This window comes from Haliotis asinina, chromosome 4 (assembly GCF_037392515.1).
Source record: "Haliotis asinina isolate JCU_RB_2024 chromosome 4, JCU_Hal_asi_v2, whole genome shotgun sequence".
Classification (NCBI taxonomy): domain Eukaryota; kingdom Metazoa; phylum Mollusca; class Gastropoda; order Lepetellida; family Haliotidae; genus Haliotis; species Haliotis asinina.
In genome coordinates, this window is record NC_090283.1 from 47,259,888 (window position 1) to 47,281,031 (window position 21,144).

Genomic DNA, 21,144 nt, shown 5'->3' on the forward strand with positions numbered 1-21,144 from the left:
CATACAAAGGAGTGAACCTAAAGCATTTATATCATACACCTAGTGTTTAAGGTGTCCGCTCATCATGCTGAAAATCCAAGTTTGATTACAAAGATAAGTAGTATTTGTAAAACCCATTTGTGGTGTCCCGTCACCTCCTCCTAACATTGCTGAGGTATATCTAAAAGCGATATAAAACCTCACCCAGTCACACTCTGACACTTCACACTGTCATAACAAATAAGTTCAGTGGTGGCAAAATTGGTTAATCCTGAAAATCTCCCACTGACATTTGTGCCTGGACGCAACACATGGAAAGCCAAAACATACAACAGCATTTACAAAGCTGTATGCCATGGATGGTATTTGCACAAACAAATATAAATATGGATCACATATCACTTGTCTCTCATTGACTAATCAGGGATTCCTGAGTGGCAGGCAAATTAGGGAAATTGCTACTGAGATCAAAGAAGGATGTTTTGTCAATTTCTACTTTAACATGAAATAAGCATTACATTGATGCCATGTAAAACCCACACTGTTACATTTACACATATAAAACATTTCTTATTTTTTATTGACATCAGTTCTGGCAGATTTCTCTCTCTGTGAGTTTGAGTGTGCATGTGCGTGTGTGCGTGAGAGAGAGAGACAGACAGACATCGATACAGAGAAACAGAGCCCAAGGTCGAGAGAGAGACAGACAGAATGAGAGCGAGACAACTGTTAAAAGTCATCTGAATACTGCCATTAAAGCAATGAAACAGGAACCAATACCGTGAATGAAATGGACTTAAGTATCCTCACAGGATGACAAATATTTTACATCATTTCAACTCCCTTTAAAGAGCCAGAGCTACTGACAATTAATTTCAACAGACTTAGCATCAGTTTCTATTACAATGCACGTCCCCAAAATTTATCAATGAAATCACTTTCTTTTATAAATCCATGAATGTAATCAGCATAAATGGTAACAGTTAGATTTGATGAGATCATTAATAGGAACAAGGCATCCAAGAATGTAGTCCGTCTCAGTCCCTGAACCACACTATTTTCCCAACTGCTTAGCTCTCTCTACAGTGTTAAAGCCTAGTCTGTATCACAGTCCCTGAACCATACTACATGTATTTTCCCTAAGTGCCAAGCCCGCTCTACAATGTTTAAGCCTTAACTGAAGCAAGTCTAGATATCCTTAGAATCTCTGGTCCTCCTGAGGCTCCTTTTCAATTTATGTGGGTTAATTTTTTACAGCTAAATAAGTCTGTAAATAATTGTGTCTGGACCAAACAATCCTGTGATCAACAGTATGAGCATCAATCTGCACATTTGGGAATTGAGGGCATGACTCAACAGAGTCAGCAACCCTGACCACTTAGTCGCCTCCTACGACATGCATAGTAGCCTTTTGTGGCAAGCAAGGGTTGCTGAAGACCTGTTCTACCCTGGATCGTCACAGTTCTATTTGCCCAGTAATACCTATACTTTGGTCAGATTTGAGAAAGGCTTACCCTGTTGCATAATTATGTTGGGACAAATTAAAGGAAAAGTATCATACGATAAATACTAACAACCGTCTTACAGAGAATTTTGTCAGATATCATTAAAGGTCACATGCAACGTAAAACACAACTTTGCAGAGTCTGATACCTTTCCCTGTGCACTTACCAAAACAACTCATCAAATATGCCAATTCAACCTACAAAGTTGAAAGAAAAAACGAGATGGAAAAATTGGTGTTCAAACAATTCACTAATTTTCCGCCAGCGCTGGGAAAAAAGGTGGTTTCAACAGCTACACTGCACTCATAACGCATATGCAGTGAACAGGTTCGCAGAGCTTGAAACAGTAGGCCTACCTTGAGTATGAGGTCATGAGTAGTTGTCTAATCATTTTTTGTGTACACAAACAAGTAAATAATCTACATGTTGACTGTAATAAACAGACTCTGTCACAGAGAAATCTCCATGTCTGGTTTACTGACACCTATATGTCTGCCCGTCTGTCTATCAATGCCAACATGCAATGCACAACTTTCATCACTGACCACATGCAATTTGAAATCAACACTTATTAGGCTTGTAAGCCATAAACAAAGAACCGGCTGAGCGTATTGGCAAATGAAATAGTGGCCAGTGAAAAGACTTTGTTACACTTGAGTGCACACCCATTCGCTCTGTCTGGGTTTGGTATCGCAGCTGCTCAGTTTCAAGGGATGTAAACCCAAGTACAAAATCTTGCAAACAACACTACCAGTATTTATAATCAAGGCATGAAAGTCACATGGGTCAAGGTCAGTTTGTTGTTTTATGCTACACTTAGCAACAATACACTTATATGACAATAGTCTAAGCAATCTAGCATAAATCAGACGATCCAATGATTGACTTCATGTGCATCAATACGCCAATTGGGATATGCTAACGTGTCAACCAAGTCAATGAGTCTGACCATCCGATCACACTAGCTGTCTCTAACAATTCTTCACTGGCCAAAACATACACAAATCAGTGGTTGCTAGATTCAAATTCCATAGAAATTTCTTTAGACACTTATTAATATGATCAGTATTTTTGTGAATTGCACAAAACTGACTAAATGTTTGAATGGTTTAGTTGTCAGATATACTAAAATAAGATCAACAGCTTCATTACAGAGCAGCACACCTTACATTTTGGTTGTATTTCAGTTGCTTTAACAATAGGTTTTTTTTTCTCAAATGCAGCTTGACACATTCCATGACATACATTTCTTAAAGGAGGGACAAGATGTAGCATTGACACATCTCCTGTCCAACCCCCTCCCACGCTATTCCTTGTACTCTAGTTTCAAATGCCTGCGAATTCTTTTGCACCTTTCACATGAGACAAATCTATGTCACGCCTTACATTTCATTTTGACAGGAATGTGTCACCATTAGACTATTTCCTCAAACAAATATACATGCTCAGACATGATCTAAATCTGGTCATTATTGTGGCCTAAAAGGCATTTAATAAACTAGCAGTCAGAATGATAACAATGCATGTTTGAAAAAGCTACTACAGCCTGTACCAAAGCATCAGATTTAAGAATAGAAGTTGCAAGGCAACATTTTACCCAATGTATTTTGTTCATACAGGTTTCAAATTCTCATCAAAAGACTAACTGCATGAAACATTTCACATAGATACACATGGTAAAATCTCAGATGATATATTCACAGTTACCAATGCTTGGAACAATAACAGGTCTTTTTGTAATCAATAATTTGCAACAGGTTTGAGTTCTTTTTCATCATTATAGTTAAATATATCTCTTTAATCATACAAATGAACAAATATTGATCTTAATGATACACCCAATCATGCCAGACAAAGCGCTCCACATTAACTGCAAATGTACACAGACACGCATACAAATAGAAACAATCTCTGAACATGTTGAAATGTACATATCACAAAGATAAGAGCTTTAAAATATTCAAAGTGGTTGCAGTTTGCATTAAAATGTTACACTCAGTAATCTCTTTGAATGACAGACATGGAAATTCATTAAAACAGAATCATTCCAATAATCAGTATGTCTGGCTTGAATATAAACTGGCTAAATTTTCAACAATTAGATAGGCTAGCACTGAAAATTACCATGAAAGATGTCTGTTGCAACATCAACAAGATGCATGGTGATGCCTGGGGAACAGATCACACAATAGACTGTTACAATTCAACACTGTACAACGACAGACATATTTTATGATGCTTCGTCTCAGTTGTCTGGGGTCTGTCTGGCACCGAGGTTCAATCAGGCAGACACACAATTTAATTTCCATGAACGCAAGTCACAATTGTATGCCTTCCCAAAAATGACAACATCGAATTATAAATACAACACGTCAAATGCTGCTAGTTGAGAATTAGTTCATCGAGACAAACACTGGAATTGCGTGCTCATTTCAGCATAGGAGGTCATTGACACCGGTTGAAAAATAGGTCATCTCACTCAGCTGTTGGCCAACGATGAATTGGTCAGACGGACGGTTTTTAATCAGAATACATCTGACGTGGTAATGGCGAGTGACCTGGTCAGACAGTAGTATCCAGTTTTCATTAAATCATGCCCTGTCAGTAGTCACGGTAGCAACTGTGAGGAACGCGCGCCGACAAGACAGCATAAATGAGAACTCGGCCAGAGCAATCTGAAAGTAGGTCACACTGTCGGAGGAGCTGTTTCGCAACTTTTGCAACATGATCTAATTACTGACGGCGTCATACACGACAGTGCAGAGGCATATGGTCAGCTCAAAGTAACGTACTGTGACTATCATCGTATTTTGACGGCACAACATAAAGTTAGCCTACCTGGTTGGTCGTGAAAAAATAGACCAGGCGAGTGAATGTCCGCCATGTTTAAAATAGATTACTTGGTTGTGTCTAAATTTGTGAATGGAAAGGGGTAATCGGAATGCAATTAAACATGCCCATTACGTAAAAGGCATGCCAGTCATTCATGAATTACACACCGTAGTATCTTAGGTTATTATTGTTTTGTTTTGTAGTGTTTCAGTTAGTTTTATTACGATTATGGTCCCCGAAACATGAACATTCACGCGGTCCAGTTACTTGATTCGTCGCGAAATACACTCTACCCATATTGCAGTACAAATTTACCTCCCTCCAACAAGAGAGCGTAAAGGTCTTGCCACAAGGGGCGGGGCATAGGAAGTGGCGCACGCGTTTTGAACAGGTGCCTTCTATTAATTGCCAGCACGTTGATATTTAGCTCAAGGCGATTTCACGATCCGAGAAAACCCTGTTTTCACTTCATGCTAGGTTAGATGTGTAAACACACTTGGGGCGTTGACGAACAGTAGAACAGTTTTTAATGTGTAAAACTCGGTCAAAATGTCCTCGATCGGGGCTGTACTTGATTAAAAAGCGTAAACATAAACGGTATGTTGACGCGATCAAATTGTTGTAAATAGTAACACGTAAACACATGTTATTATCGACATAGATATAATATGTGTGTCTGCGTGCGCGGTGTTTAGAATATCTGCATGTCATTCTCGCTCTTAACGGGTGTTATCCTAACACAGAAATTTCACACCAAAATACGGTTAATGATTAGTTACCCTGCATGTTTATTAAAAAATATGTTAATAAGAGGGAGATCTCCTCATTGCGAATAGATATATAAGTAATCTGTCCTGCGCCTATATGATTTGAAAAAACAATTTGACTGTATAAATGAGAAAACTGGCGCGCTCTTATATTTCATTAAACATAAAAATTCTGTTTGGGATCAAATTGCAGTGTAAATTAATTGAAGAATTTCACAAAGTCGATCCGACAAGTGACATTCCTGGTTCATTTTCTGACTTAATGTCAAAATGTCAGAGGGTGGTGCTGCTCAGTGTTCACACAGAGTAATGGTGACGTTTGCCTATTGGCTCAACTTTATCTTGAAAAAACCCCAAAAGATATGCTTTTTATTTTTGCTTCGCCCTATTTTGTTTGTTTGTACTTGGTTTGTTGTTTTTTTAAATTGCTGCTGTTTTTTTTTTGTTGTTTTTTTTTCTTTTTCATGTTAATTTGTGTTAGTTTTGTTTTTTCTATTTGTGTGTGTCGCGAAAAGGTGTGTGGAGAGGGGTGGGGGGTGGGATGGGTTCTTTTCCTTTCTTTTATTTGTGTGGGTGTTGATAGGTGGGGTTCTTTTGTAGGAGTTTATTTTTTTTATTTTTAAGGGGTGTGTGTGTAGGGGTGGGGTGGGTGGGGGTGGGGTGGGGTGGGGTGAGATTTCTTTCATAAATTTATATATCTCATGTATTTCATGTACTCCTAGATATGAATACAGAGAATTTCACGTGTGCGCGCGCGCCTCTGTGTGTGTGTTTGTGTGTGACGCTTGTTGCGTGTTTGACAGTTGTAACAATATGTAGTAACCCATCCGGTATACTACCTGCGCACCACGGACAAACCCGTGACTGATAGTATGAACAATGCCCCAAGAGGTCAGCGAGGTCACAAACCCGACCACCCTACCTTATTGCAGCCACCTCACACGATGATGTTAAGGGACGAGAAAAACTACCACGTTCTCTTTAACGTCATCATGTGAGATGGCTGCTATAACGTAGAATAGGCTTTCAACAACCCATGCTTGTCATAAAAGGTGACTATGCTTGTAAGAGGCGACTAACGGGATCGGGTGGTCAGGCTTGCTGACTTGGTTGACACACGTCATCGGTTTCCAATTGCGCAAATCGATGCTCATGTTGTTGATCACTGGACTGTCTGGTCCAGACTTGATTATTTACAGACCGCCGCCCAATAGCTAGAATATTGCTGAGTGCGGCATAAAACTAAACTCACTCACTGAACAGAAAATATTGTTAATCCACAGGCCGCTTTGTCGGCGTATGTTATCATCCCAATAACATAATGACCTAAATTTTAAATTTGTTTTTTTTTGTTTATGTTTTAATCGTAGTTGTGATTTTACGTGTGCGACTCAAAAATATACTATTTGTCCGTTAATGAATACGTGCAATTGCTACACGATAACAGGTCACGCGTTTTCTTAACCACCTCAAAGACCGATAGTCAGCCCTAACTTTGCAATAAATAGATAGATATAGTATGTATGTATGTATGTATGTATGTATGTATGTATGTATGTATGTATGCAGTCAACATGAGTCCTATAACAATTTCATAATAATCCTTTAATGCGTATTTTTCATAACTGCAGCGAATGTGAAACAAGCCTGAATTTACGAAAATGTCAAATCCCAGTTCTGAACAAAACATACAGCCATTACTATACGAAAAGATGTTTCAGTGTTCTGTGTGCGACTTCATCGTGTATTCCATGTCTCTATCTCAATGGTACATATAACTGACAATGCATCAGTCTGCCCGACATGAAACCATAGGTGTTTCCACGGTTTCTAATAACAAGCACACAGTCAGTACAGTCAGTGTGCGAAATAACCTTTGGGACGCTAGCTGGTATAAATTCAGTCGGGCCGATGAAATCTTCACAGTCACTGGCCCGACTGACTAGTCAATTTTCATGGGCTCATTTTCTAATACATATCAACCTCTCTGACTTGCTAATTAACATTGCACTTTTAAATCACAAAAAATATGGCCTGATAAAAATTAGCAGCTTAATAATGAGTTATTTCAGTTATCGAAAACAAAAACAAAACATTTCAGATGTTAGGACTGATCTTTTCTAAATTGTTTCTGTTTGATGGCGTTTTACCTTTTTGTAATCTTTTGTTTCTACATTCAAAGTTCGTACTAGTGAACTGTTTTATGGGTTAGTAACTTTCAGGCATAGCTAGCCCGAATGGCATGCAAAATTTGGAAACTATTTCACACGTTAGGCACAGTATGTCATACCCATAAATAAAACCTTACCTCAATAGCAGCAATGTCCGAGTGTACATGGTCAGCGTTGTATGTTCTGACCGAATCATTAAGATTGGTTTCTTGTTTGTTGATCGTGTGAATGTATACACCACGTGACGAAGTAGATAAGTTCATGTTTGGGGAAAATCAGCCTTTTCATCGACCGTATATGAGGATTTTGACCAGCAATAAAATCATCACCAACTACATAATAATTAAGTTTGAGAGCATGTTTGCATTGTCTTCCAATTACAAGGGTAATAATATTACGGCATGTCTGGTCATAATTGTGCTGTCTGTCAACCAGACAGTCTGATTGCACCAAACGTATAGACGAGAGCCCTTATCATCAGGCTTTAATTAGCATTCAACAGATGGCGGTTATGAAGAAGTGGGAATTCCCCGTTCTATAAATAGCACAGCTGCGCGCGTGTTTACAAAAGCGTTCGCCGATAAGATGATGTAATCGAATTTCACCGCTTAGAAATGTACGCATGCGTATTTTGCTGTCTGACACCCAGCTTCAGCCTATAATATTTCTGAAATGTCTTCTTTGAAAACAGAAGCAAACCTTCTTTAAAACTGTTACGTACAAGCCCCGTGTAACTTTGAGCGGCACCACGGCACGCAGTTCGGCGTATAGGTTCGTCTATATTTTGCTTCGATTATTAATCAATCAAATCACATTACCTTCAGCTGACAACTGAATCTTCAGACTAATTTACATACGTGAAGTGAATGGTCAGTTTTAACTTGGGATTTACGTACGCGGCCTCACGAGACGTTTGCTGAGCCACACGAGAGAAAAGCGAGAGGTTTTCTGGCGGTACAGTGTCACAAACAAAACTTACTGTCTCCTCAACAAGAAGGCTCAGCTGTGATGAGATATAAATATACCGATCCTTACCTGTCTAGCATCTGGAGTGAGCCGAAAGTTATTTGAAATGAATATTCATCAATCACGATATAGTTTTGTTACAACAGCTGCTTTATAACAGGCCGTGTGTTATGGTTATTCGAGATGATATTTTAGCGTCAATATTCTTTACACTCTGTTGCTATGGTAACAAACTGTCATGCAAACCATCACCAAGCGTGGTGCACCAGTTCTAAGTGTAGGTTTTCGCAACAACGACTGAAGCCAATGTGTCGATGTTCACACCTGAAGCAAGTGAGTGAGGGAGTGAATTTACTTTCACGCCGCAATATTCCAGCTGTCTTTGCGGAGGTTTGTAAGTAACTGAGTATGGACCGGACAATCCAGTGATCGACAGCATGAACATCGACCTACGCAATTGGGAGACGATGAGTATCCGATCCCGCTCACAAGTTAGAACTGATCTTTGTTGTTTCCATGTATTCAGTTTCGTCCTAGTGTGGACTTGATAACGATTAGGACCATCCTACATTGGGTTTTTGTTTGTTTGCTTTTTCAGGGGCGTACCCAGGAAACAACTGAAGCGTAGGCACAATTAAACATACAAGTGCGCGTAACGCACGGAAAGCACAAGGCTTCTAGTAGGTTTCGGGGGCATTTCTAAACAGCTACATTTTCCTGAAAAACGCATTTTAAACTTATCATAAAATATATTTCAGTAATAAAGGGAAGTCACTAAAACTGAACTAAACTGAATTTAGTATTGTAACAAATGTACCCAAAACATGTTTAAGCAGTGACAAAATAGTTCTTTCAGCAATAGCCATTAGTGTATTTGGCCATAAAATGTTACGTACTGGCTGATTTACTTTTAGGTATATGCATATATATAAATAATAATATATAAATCTATCAACTAGTAGTAGTTATATCGGCTGAAGCCAACTGTTGCATATAGTACTGTGAATACATATATTGAATGCCGGAATGCTAGCTCCTGATTACTTTATAAACATGAATGAAAAGTCTGTATTCTGAAGTGGTAGGCACCATGTTGGCGTCAAGGCAGCGCGAGAGTTATTCACCTTTCATGGAAAGGAAGATTAGTTTTGTTTGTTTTTTTTTTGTTTTTTTTAGAAAAATAGACCCAAAACATACACGTACAAAGAATTGGACCTGTGAAGGTCCCGGGGTAGAATAGGCCTTCAGCAACCCATGCTTGCCATAAATGGTGACTATGCTTGTCGTAAGAGGCGACTAACAGGATCGGGTGGTCAGGATCCCTGACTTGGTTGACACATGTCATCGGTTCCCGATTGCGCAGATAGATGCTCATGTTGTTGGTCACTGGATTGTCTGGTTCAGACTCGATTATTTACAGACAGTCGCCATATAGCTGGAATATTGCTGAGTGCGGCGTAAACTAAACTCACTCACTCACAAACAATTGCCGAAATGAGAAAGTGTAGGCACGTGCCTAAAGTGCCTAATGGCAGGTACGCTACTGGTGTTTGTTTGTTGCTTAACGTGGAACTCAGCAATAGTCTGTTAGTAATCGAGTCAGGACCAGACCATCCAGTGATCAAGAGCATGCGCATCGATCTCTCTCAGGTCTACTGAGATTTCAGTCAGCGAGCCTGACCACCTGATCCCGTTAGTCGCTTCTTGTGACAAGCATGGATTGCTGGAGATCAGTTCTAATGTACTGTCGGAAATAGAAAAAAACAACAGTTTTAGGCTGTTAACTCTGTATCCCTAAAACTGACACAACTGCAATTAGGATATGTCGAAACAACGCACTTTGGTCGAACTGGGCATTCAGTGGGATGCGGAAAAGTTTATCCAGAAAGACATGTTTACTCGTAAAATCGGGTAAAACTTTGAAAATATTCTAGCTGCTGAAATCAATGGATCAGACATCAGATGGTAGTTAGGTCGAATGAAATGCACGCCCTGCCTACTGACACAAGGGGCCATCTCAAAGATAGTTTTTGCTTTTTCATGTGTGTTGAATGTGTCTCATCTGTTGATTACCATCTTAAGTGTCTTTCTCTATCTCTGTCTCTATCTCGAGCCCGAGCCCGACCCCAACCATCGTCTACTACACCCGTCCTGGGTTTGCTTTGAGGCGACCCCTCCTACCTGTTTCTTTTTATAGTGATAGTAAGAGCCCATGAGAGAAACATCCTTAATAATTTCAACTGGAAGTTGTTATATTTTACGTCAGCTGTCGTTTATAGTGAAGTTTATTTTCAAAATGGGCATTTAAGTGTCCTTTGAAATACAATATCGTTTGCCCACTTATTTGCATAAAGCCATGGTCTGTTCCAAATAAGTCGCTTTGTACTTTTGAAAACGTCTGCATTGTTGATTTCTGCACTAATCTCTCCTCATTAAAGTCCTTTTATTACGTTTCCTGTCTCCCTACCACTGGAACTGTAGATAGGCCGAACTTAGGGTCATAGATAATTGACACCATTCAGATTTCAAAAACACTCTTTTCCCATTTCCGACAGTACTTTAATCCGGAACTTCTCGTGTGCCCGTGAGTTTTATCTCTGCAAAACTTCATTTTCGGTAACATAGTGCACGCACGCACGCACACACGCACGCAAAATATTTTTGTGGTCTTACGACAGTAATCTTTAATATCAACGAAATCCGTTTACATTTACTGTTAAATCTCACATTATAGTCGATAGTGCATTCCGTATGGAGTTAATGTTAACTGTTGGTAATGTATCCAGCATTCTCCCAGTTACAAGAAAGACTCATAGCTAATCACAAAACAGTCAACATTAAGCTTGAAATATCTGAATCCGAGGAGTTACAGTAAAGTACATAGAGTAACTAAGTACTGTACACTACATACGGTAACTACGAACAGTAAACTATATACAAAAGAGAACGTACAGAAAAGTCTACATACATTACACTACATACAGTTAACAACGTAGAGGAAACAACGAACAGTACACGCATACAGTGAACCACATACAGCTCTCTACATACAGTAAACAACGCACAATACAAACATACAGTGAAACACATACAGTAAGCTACATACAATAAACTGTGTACAGGAAACTACATACAGTAAACTACGCACAGAAAGCTTCATACTGTACACCACGCACAGTAAACGACGAACAGTACACACATACATTAAATAGCGTGCAGTACACACAGTGAACCACGTACAGTAACGTACATACAGTAAATACGTACTGAAAACTACATCAGTAAAAAACGCACAGTAAACAACGAACAGTAGACAAACATACAGTAAACCACGCACAGTAAAGTACATAAGTAAATACGTACAGAAAACTACATCAGTAAACAACGTTCAGTAAACAACGAACAGTAAACTATGTACAGTAAACTCCATACAGTAAACTACGTACAGTAATGTACATACAGTAAACTACGTAAACTGCATACCGTAAACTACATACAGTAAACTACGTAAGTAAACTATGTACAGTAAACTATGTACAGTAAAGAACATACAGTAAACTACGTACAGTAAACTATATACAGTAAACTACGTACAGTAAAGTACATACAGTAAACTATGTACAGTAAAGTACATACAGTAAACAATGTACAGTAAACTAAGTACAGTTAAACAACGTGCCCTATAATACATACAGTAAACTACATACAATATACTGCGTTTACAACGAAAAGACGGATAAAGGAGCTCTTTCTTCGGTCGAAATACATATAACAAACTACAGTTAGAACTCTCAATAATCAAGAATAAAATCGAAACTAAGACCACCGATTGACAGTTAGAGCCGTGTCACTTCACGCTAGCCAAATCAGGCTAGAACTGAGTTGGATTCATTTCTAAGTGATATATGCATGTTTTTAATGGTGCACTCTGTAATATTCCACCTGTATGGACTATTCTGTAAATGGTCCACTCAGGCCAAGACACATCACTGACAGACTGACTGAATTTGGTTTTACACCGCTGTTAGCAATATTCCAGCAACATTAGAAATGGGTTTCGTACACTGTACACAAGTGGGGATTCGAAACCGACTCTTCGGCGTGACGAGTCAACGCTTTAACCACTAGGCCACTGATCCAGAAGACACATCGGTGATCAGCAGTATAATTGTAATGGGGGATGATCATGATTTGAGTGTGAACGGCGGGGGTCGGGTGGGGTGGGGTAGTTCTGGGGAGGTCTATTTTAGGGAGGGGATGGGGGCGGGGGTGGGGAGGGGTCATTCACACTGTTCATGCTTCTCTACAGAAATCATCATTACAACACCACCATTCCCATCACCTAGCCATAAATAATGAACGGTCCCTAAGGGATTAATGGAGACTAGCTAGGGATACTTACAACAATGGTGACGATCGAATGGCCGGCACAAACATCAGTCATACACACTGACCAAACCAAACAGTGTCTGGAAGATTTCCGAAACGCGATGTCTCCAATACGTCCAGCTCACCTGCAGACACAAGAACATAAGACATGGATGCAGTCATACTAATGTCACTGTAACGTGATACAGTCGACACACTGTAATATGCATGCAGTCTGCGGAGAAGTAGGCTTGGTGTCGTGTGTCTGGCTAAGAAGGAACAAGCAGTTAAGGCTGGTGGTCTGCTGAGAAATGGTCGCTGGTAGTGTTTGTCATTTCATATTTTTTCAATTTTGGTAGTTTTTTCTTTAGTTCTTGTTTGTTCCGGTATAGTTGCTTTTGTGGTTTTCTTTGCTGTTGGTTTGGGGGTTTGCTTTTATGGTATTTGTTTTGTTTCGTTTATTGTCTTTTTTCTGGTTTTATTTACTTATTTATTTATATATCCCAAATTTATTTATTTATTTATTTATTTATTTATTTATTTATTTATTTATTTATTTATTTATTTATTTATTTATTGCATTTACTTTTGTTTGTTTTTTCTGTTTTGTTTTGTTTGTATCTTTTTTGTCTTTGGTTTTTTGTTGAGTTTTTTTTGGGGGGAGGGGTGTGTGTGTGTGTGCGAGAGGGTGCGGGGGGTGGGGGGTGAGGGTTAGGATCTGTTGAGATCTGTAGAAATGTGAAAAAACGTTAGTAGAAATGTAGAAATGTGAAAAGGTATGTAAAAATAATGTGCTATTTTTTACTGAGTGCAGTGAGAATATGATGGGCAGGTATTTCAACTCTGCGACAAGTCTTACGCATCGATACCGTTAGTCGCCCCTTACAAAAGCATGGGCTACTGAAGACCAACTCTAACCAGAGTCTTTATGGGTAGCAGTTGCCACAGATTGTTTCAGAAACGTTAGCATTTTACACTGTCGGATATCAGTCAAGGTTCGAGTAGTCAGTTCACCCGCATATCTGAAACGCACTAAGTAAATCGTTCAAATATTTTATCCACGCTTCTTCTAAGACATAAAGGAAACCCAATGATACGTTAAATACAGTTGTGAGAGTGTTTATGGTTAAAGACACGTTGACACATGTCTACAAAAGTACCACTAACAGCATCCTGGTCATTTTATACACTATACATATACTGAGCAAAAAGAAAAAAAAAACTTGACACTCAGTACTTTGGGTAGCATAATTCTAATACTTATTTTAAGACAAGTATTTTAGTTGTATGATGTGCACAGAACACCTTGACATCAACAGAAACCAGAAACACGTCTCGCCGATTGTCTTTAACGTTAATAACAGGATGTCGGACTTCCCTCCAAAAAGAAGTTCACAAAATGGGGAACAATGAAACTGAGGTGTTCAGTAACAACTGTGTCCACCTCTAGTGTCTTGTACAGCCACACAACGTCTCCTCATGGATCTCAGAACGTTAGTGAACACTGTCCGAGGAAGATGTCGCTATTGCTCAACAAGGACACGTTGAAGATGTTGTAACGTCTGTGGTGGACTGACATGTTGACGAAAACGTCGACCCAATTCGTCCCAGATGTGTTCGGTCCGATTAAGGTCGGGGCTACGCGATGGCCAGTACAGGACTTGAACACCGGCATTTCGTTGAAAATTCTGCGTAAGAACTGATGTATGGGTCCTAGCGTTGTCTTGCTGGAACGTTAGTCCAGGGGCGTGTCTCTGCATGAACGGAAGCAGAACAGGTTTCAAAATTTGATCCCTGTACTAGACAGCAATTAAGTTCACTTGAACAACAACGAGAGGAGAACGTCCGTGTGCGCAAAAAGATCCCAAACCATGACGCTTTCGTCACCAAATCGGTCAACTTCACGTACCCAGATTTGGGCGTGATGTTCACCTCGTCTGTGGTACACAGATTCGTCACTGACGACAATCGAATTCCACTTATTTGAGTAAACCTTATGTGTCTTGTGGACCACGCATGTCGGTTACGGCGATGACGATGCGTTAAGATTGGTCCGTTATGGGGTCTCCGGGGGCGAAGTCCGGCGACACGCAAGCGATTTCTGACAGTTTGTGGGGTTATCCTTCCACCAAATATCTCCCTACTTGTGGGAGTTGCAGTGACAAACTTGTTGCGACGTTGACTCAATCGTATTCCCGTTTGATGCATTCTCCTCCTAAGATTAAAAATTGTTTGTCTTGAACAGTTAAAGGCTCTTGCAACAGCGACCTCAGGCTGACCAGCATGGAGTTTCCCAATAGCACGTTGACGTTTTTCATTTGTAAGATGCGGCATTTCCAAAGGGTCATCAAAATAAAAAATTCAATTTGTTTTTCCAATTCAACTCCACTGTGCTTATTTAGTTTAGGCAAACATGCACCACTTGACCTCACGATTTTGTGTCTGCACGTGCATTCACAGTTTTTCATTTTTCTAGTCTACAAAGTCAAGGAATGCACGTGACTTTACAATTTCATGAAATTAAAGGAGTCACAATGTTTCCCTTTTACTAGAGATGCTGTTTGAAATATTCCAATGAACAGACACAAAAAAAATCATAGGTTTACTTGTGTCAAGTTTTCATTTTTGCTCAGTATATTAATGGTACGGTACGGTACGGTATGATATTGTATGGTATGGTGTATTTGAAATGACATGACACTATGAGGAAAACTAGCATGCGATTGAACTTGTTTGTTCTTCACCATTTACATGCATCAAAACACTGTAGTTCATCTAGCCATACATTTAAAACATTTTGACATGCATTTCACTTCATCTAACGGTGCGACTGGTGGTTACAGCGTTCGCTCATAGGTACAATGTATGAAACCTATTTCTGGTGTCCCCTGCTGTGAAATTACTAGTGTATTACTAAAAGCGGCGTACAACCATACCCACGCACTCATTCAGTCACTTTACCTAGTATCTAGCTGTACGATCTATCTGCTCCTATTTTCTATTGTTCAGTATAAGGCAGTGTTTGTGTTAATGTAGAAACCTGCGTTTTTCACGCAAAAAATGATAAAAATACGCAAAGAATATTGGACTTCGTATTTGTAATTTTATTTCTGCACGCGTTCTTACAATGCTTACCACGAACACTGATGAAGGTGAGTCAGTTTCCTAAACGATTTTCGTAAGACCGGAGAGTTTCCTGTCTGTCCTAATCCCTAAAGAAATTTGAAATTTCTGAAATACGATGACCCACAAGTCGTTTTCAGATGTTAAAAAGGTGTATTTTTAAAAAATACACATTAGATTAACACACGGTTACTGCATTGTATTGCTATAAATGAATAGCTAAAATGAGATCAGGAGGTAGGTGTTTTAACATGAATATATATGCATATTTCTGAAATATAAATGAGATTAAGAAGCACTATTTGCGTTTAAATATTACCGTATATGTACATTTCTGAAATATATATGATATTAAGAAGCACTATTTGTGTTTAAATATTACCGTGTATGTACATTTCTGAAATATAAATGAGATTAAGAAGCGCTATTTGTATTTAAATATGACCGTATATGTACATTTCTGAAATATAAATGAGATTAAGAAGCACTATTTGTGTTTAAATATTACCGTATATGTACATTTCTGAAATATATATGAGACCAAGAGGCATTGTTTATGCAATATATAGATTTCGTTTTTGATAACAAGATCCACAATTTGTGTCCAATTGTTCATAATACATTTTTAACTATATTTTCCACAAGATTGTAACACATAGCCTTTTTCAATAATTAATAATACGTATATTTCCATAAATAAAATGAAAGCTAATACCCATGGTATGTGTTCAACTATAAATATGTATTAATAATTCATTTTAAAAAATCATTTAAATTATGACTTAGATTACGAAACACAGTTCGTCATGTGTTGTGCATAGATCCTTACTCTTTGAGCCATATGTAGCCTTTGAATTCCTCAGCTAAACAGTAGGATGGCGTTTGAGGGTTGCTAAAATGAAAAGGATTGTGAGTATCGTCGCTGTGCGTTGGGCCATAATTTTGGAGTGTTTGGGATGTCTTCCGGTTAATCAGTTTTAATAACAAACCTAATTCTTTGGTCAAATCTAATTTTCAAGTGTATACTTTTTCTGACCAGTAGACACACACAGCACGCAGAGAGAGAGAGAGTGAAAGAGAGAAAGAGAGAGAGAGAGAGAGAGAGAGTGTGTGTGTGTGTGTGTGTGTTTGTATGTATGTGTGTGTGTCACCACGTACACTTCCTAGAATAATCGACATGTACAATAATGAGAGTGTCAATGTGAGGTCAAACTAAAATGAACACTGTAAAATAAAATTTAGATTCTTCACTTGGCATAAGATACAGTTCATATGGTCTCTCCTCATGAGGAATATCTAGTCTTGAAACTGTGATTTGAGCATTGACATTCACAATGTGTCACAACAACATTAACTGATATCTATAGGTAAGACAGAACTTCAGTCATGTTAAAATTTATCCATTTGTGACTGTGTAAGCATTTCAACTCTGGACATATAATAAAAAATATAACGAAAACTCATATTGGTATTATCTTTGACCACCGAATTACCCAAACCGAGACAAAATATTTCATAGTTTCTATACTAAACATTGTTTGGTTATAATCTATGCTGATACATTTGTTCTAAGGTGGTATTTTTCTGTTGAACTAACAGTCGCAAATATAATTCATAATTTAAATATTTTGGTAATATTTGATACTGAAATATATATATATCAAGAGCGCAACGATGTTTTACGTTTTACTATGTTTTACTTTCACATGATGACCAACAAGATGGAATTCATCGTACAATTTTGGACGCTTTGGACGTCGACTTGTGAAAAGGCATTGCACCATCTCGTGCTGGACCATCACATTAAACATCCACATCAAAAAACAAAAAAAAATATTCTCGATCCCACAACAAAATACATTCCATGTTTCCTGACTAATGTTTAGTCTTTGTTATATAATTTCGCGATTTTCTGCGTTTGTAAAACTATACGTAAGTCTATAGCTCTCTCTAAACAGAATCCGATAATGAAATATATATTTCGTAGATAAATATTATAAAACTAAATTTTGGTAGTTGGGTGAACTCAACTTTATCTTCAGTCCATTGTTAATATTAGTTTAAGTCAATGTCTTCAAAACAAGGATCGTGTAACGAATAGGCAGGACTTATTAAGTTCTAGAGAGCAACGGACTTTAGCAGCAAGTTTTGACAACGAAGCCTGTTTAAATCAAACAGGAGCAAATGAGTGAGATGCGAACCTAAATATTATTATAAATTTAGACCTGCTTCATTTAGGGTTTTCGCATCACAGTACGGGATGGGTGGAACGGAAATAATATAATTCAGACACTGTGAGACATAAAACCAGTTTTCGTAAAAGGCAAAACAGTGTTAAACATGGACCATGCAAATCAGCCCTTCAGGTAGCACAAAGTGTGGGTAGTAAACGATTATATACGGAGGATGTAAGATGAAAGGTGTATACCTTACGGTACAAAAATTGCAAAAGGAATCTCTTTAAAAATCCGAATGCGAGATAAAACATCTTTTACACGCCGTTTTGAAGACTTGACAATGGAAACATCTGCGCGATTTTTCGCAAGTTAAGTGTGAATTTCAGCAAAATATTTAGCTAAAAGCAGAGCGCAGTATATAATATTGACTACATGTATCTATGAGTGTGTTTATGAGTCAGTATCAAATCGCCATAGGACCAGGTTTTCGCAAAAAGTAGGGGATATTGAATTTACAAGATTGATAAATGCAAATGGAGAAGCCGATCAGATGATGCAGAGAAATTAAGGAAAAGTGCGACAATTTAGTCCATTCTTTCTGGAATGTTTCATATATACATTACTTTTTCTCACAGGCACTGACATTGACTAATGGTATGCTCGCAAAATGGAATATGCCCTACTTTCTTTAATGGTGCATATCAGCACTAGAGGTATTGATACTCGTATCTGATAAAAGTAATAAACGTATCAATAGCACAGAAGGAGTGCGCTTGACGTAGTAAAACACCATCTTAGGTTTTGATAGAGACAATTAAATACATCATTACATTTAACAGGGACTTCACACATTATGAGAATCAGCTCCGTGCATCACGGAAATATCAAAACGCCCCAACTAGAACAAAAGTAGTGCATTTAAGCTGGACGGTGCATCCGAGAGACTTGTGACGTTTATTCTCCTTCATGTGTAAACAATTATATGCATGAATTAAAAATATTTGTAATAAAAGCGAAAATATTATTTCAAAAATCATATGAAATTTCTTCTGTTAGCGGAGTCCATTGTTCAAATGCGAACACATCACGTGTATGTGTCTGTTAATCACTGTAGACTAGGGTTGGTAGTAGGTGTTCGAAAAATGTCACTCTCAAATGATGATGGAAAGTAACGGTGACCCCTGAAAACTGTTGTTACAAATTTCTAGATTTGAGACAGTATTAATTTTTTTTAAAAAAAGAAAAGAAACATGCATTGTGCCAAACAGTTTTCAAAGGATCGCAGTTATGCCACATGCAACAGACACATTTACTGACATTTTTTGCACTCTAGAACCTGGATTACGGCTGTTTTGTCTGATACATTGTTGGTGATTTGCTAAGAGATTTGGACAACTCAATTAACAACAACGTCACACATACACTTCAAGTCCAGTTATTGAAAAACTATCATATTTTGCCTTGTTTAGAAAGGAATCCAAATGGCCTATGCAGCATGGATTTCAGAATGCAAGGCTTTGACGATTAGGTTTATTGAATATTATCTACACTGGGTATGAAGATACAGTGGGTATGAAGATACAGTGGGTATGAAGATACAGTGGGTATGAAGATATAGTGGGTATGAAGATATAGTGGGTATGAAGATACAGTGGGTATGAAGATACAGTGGGTATGAAGATATAGTGGGTATGAAGATACAGTGGGTATGAAGATACAGTGGGTATGAAGATACAGTCAAGTAGAAATGTAGCTATAAAACGTCAGTCAAAAAAAGTAAACAAAAGTATTTAAAAAAGTCATAAAAAGGCTATAAAAGATTATATAAGACTATAAAAAGTCATCCTTGACTACCAGTAAAAAAAAAACAAAAACAAAAACAAATTCCTTTTGGTGTAAAGTGAAAATAGCTGAGAGAATTATATGAACGAATCATCAAAAATCAGTAATGGCATTAGATGTTAACGTCTTCAAACACGTCGGACGTTTAAAACTGCCACCTCAGAACAACCATGTCATTAATTATATTTTTAGCAAAGAATATTTTGAAAACTAAATATATGGCTCATGTTTGGGTACAATCTCCACTTTTACTTCTTCCATTGTGAATACTTAAAATCACGTTTTAATTCCAAAGCATTAAACAGAGAAATATATAATGACAAGCAAACTCTACTTTTACTTCTGTCTATTGTGAATAGGTCTAAATCGCTTTCCCTATAAACAAAGGAACGTACAATTAACAAACACTCTTTCATTTGTTCATTGTGAACCTGTTCAAATTACCGCTTCCTGCAAACAGATGGCCGTATAAAGAACAAGCAAAATGCATTATATTCTACAGAGTAACGGGCATTCATTTTATATTTTAACATTGAATAGATATACTTACTTAAAATAAGAAAACAGGCTGAATTGAATGATGACTGAATGCACATTTATCATCTGGTCGGAACTGATGACATTATCCAACAACTTTCAATAATTTGAACCTTTTGGAGAAAGGTCAAACACAAGAGTTAAAACATATATTACGTATTCTAACAAATAATTTTCCAACTATGGTTCATGAAAGCGAACTTTCTTTCATTTATACAACTTAAGAAGAAAATGTTTAAGTGCAAATTTTGAAAAGCATGACCTAGGGCTGAAATGTCAACATGGTCTAGTCGCTATAGACGGGTGATAACGCAAAACCACGCGCTCCACTCGTGGACTTGAAAGAGGAAATATAATATGCATAATTATTACATCACGTGACATTCGACTAAGCCTAACTTATGACGCGTTCAACTTCACACCGTCTGTCCTTGAGAGAAATATTTCGAATTTATTTTTCAAAATAATCTAGTTGAAAATGGGATAGTTGTAACTCGCTTTAGTCGCGACTACTGAGTTATTGAATTAGGCAAGGAGCCTGACTCACCCGTGTATTATTTCTTGTGCTAACAACGCTGTTTTCCAGTGACACTCGAGACTAATCATTGATACATTTCCTCAGCAGCACTTCTTCAGCCGTTATTTTGAATCGGAGACACAAATGTGTTTACAACTTGCACTAAATGAACTCTGGAGACCTTATTTCTAACCAATCGAATGTAGGGGTGGGTTTTGGGACGGGACCTCCGCGAATCATCACAAGCCTGTGTAGATGCAAAATTGATTCTTACACGACGCACCCTTTTTTCGTCAATGGAACGAAATATCACATGGCCTTTCTAAATTTATTTCTTTTGTCCTTGAATTGCATAAAGGG

The 21,144-nt window shown here is 38.0% G+C and overlaps 1 protein-coding gene across 3 annotated transcripts in view; it reads right to left on the reverse strand.

Moving 5' to 3' along the window:
* Positions 1-20,866, reverse strand: part of LOC137282529 (kelch-like protein 9) — a 33,216-nt gene extending 12,350 nt beyond the window's left edge. Inside the window, exons 1-2 of one of the 3 annotated variants that reach the window (XM_067814286.1) lie at positions 20,815-20,866; positions 12,623-12,734 (exon numbers count right to left, since the gene is read on the reverse strand). In XM_067814286.1, coding sequence (XP_067670387.1) covers positions 12,623-12,657 — 35 coding nt within the window. In that variant the 5' untranslated portion in view covers positions 12,658-12,734; positions 20,815-20,866. Of the gene's footprint in view, positions 1-3,608; positions 3,685-4,322; positions 4,377-12,622; positions 12,735-20,814 lie in introns of those variants that run through there. The other 2 variants (XM_067814287.1, XM_067814288.1) reach the window with 2 other exon arrangements.
* Between the last annotated feature and the right edge of the window lie 278 nt (positions 20,867-21,144).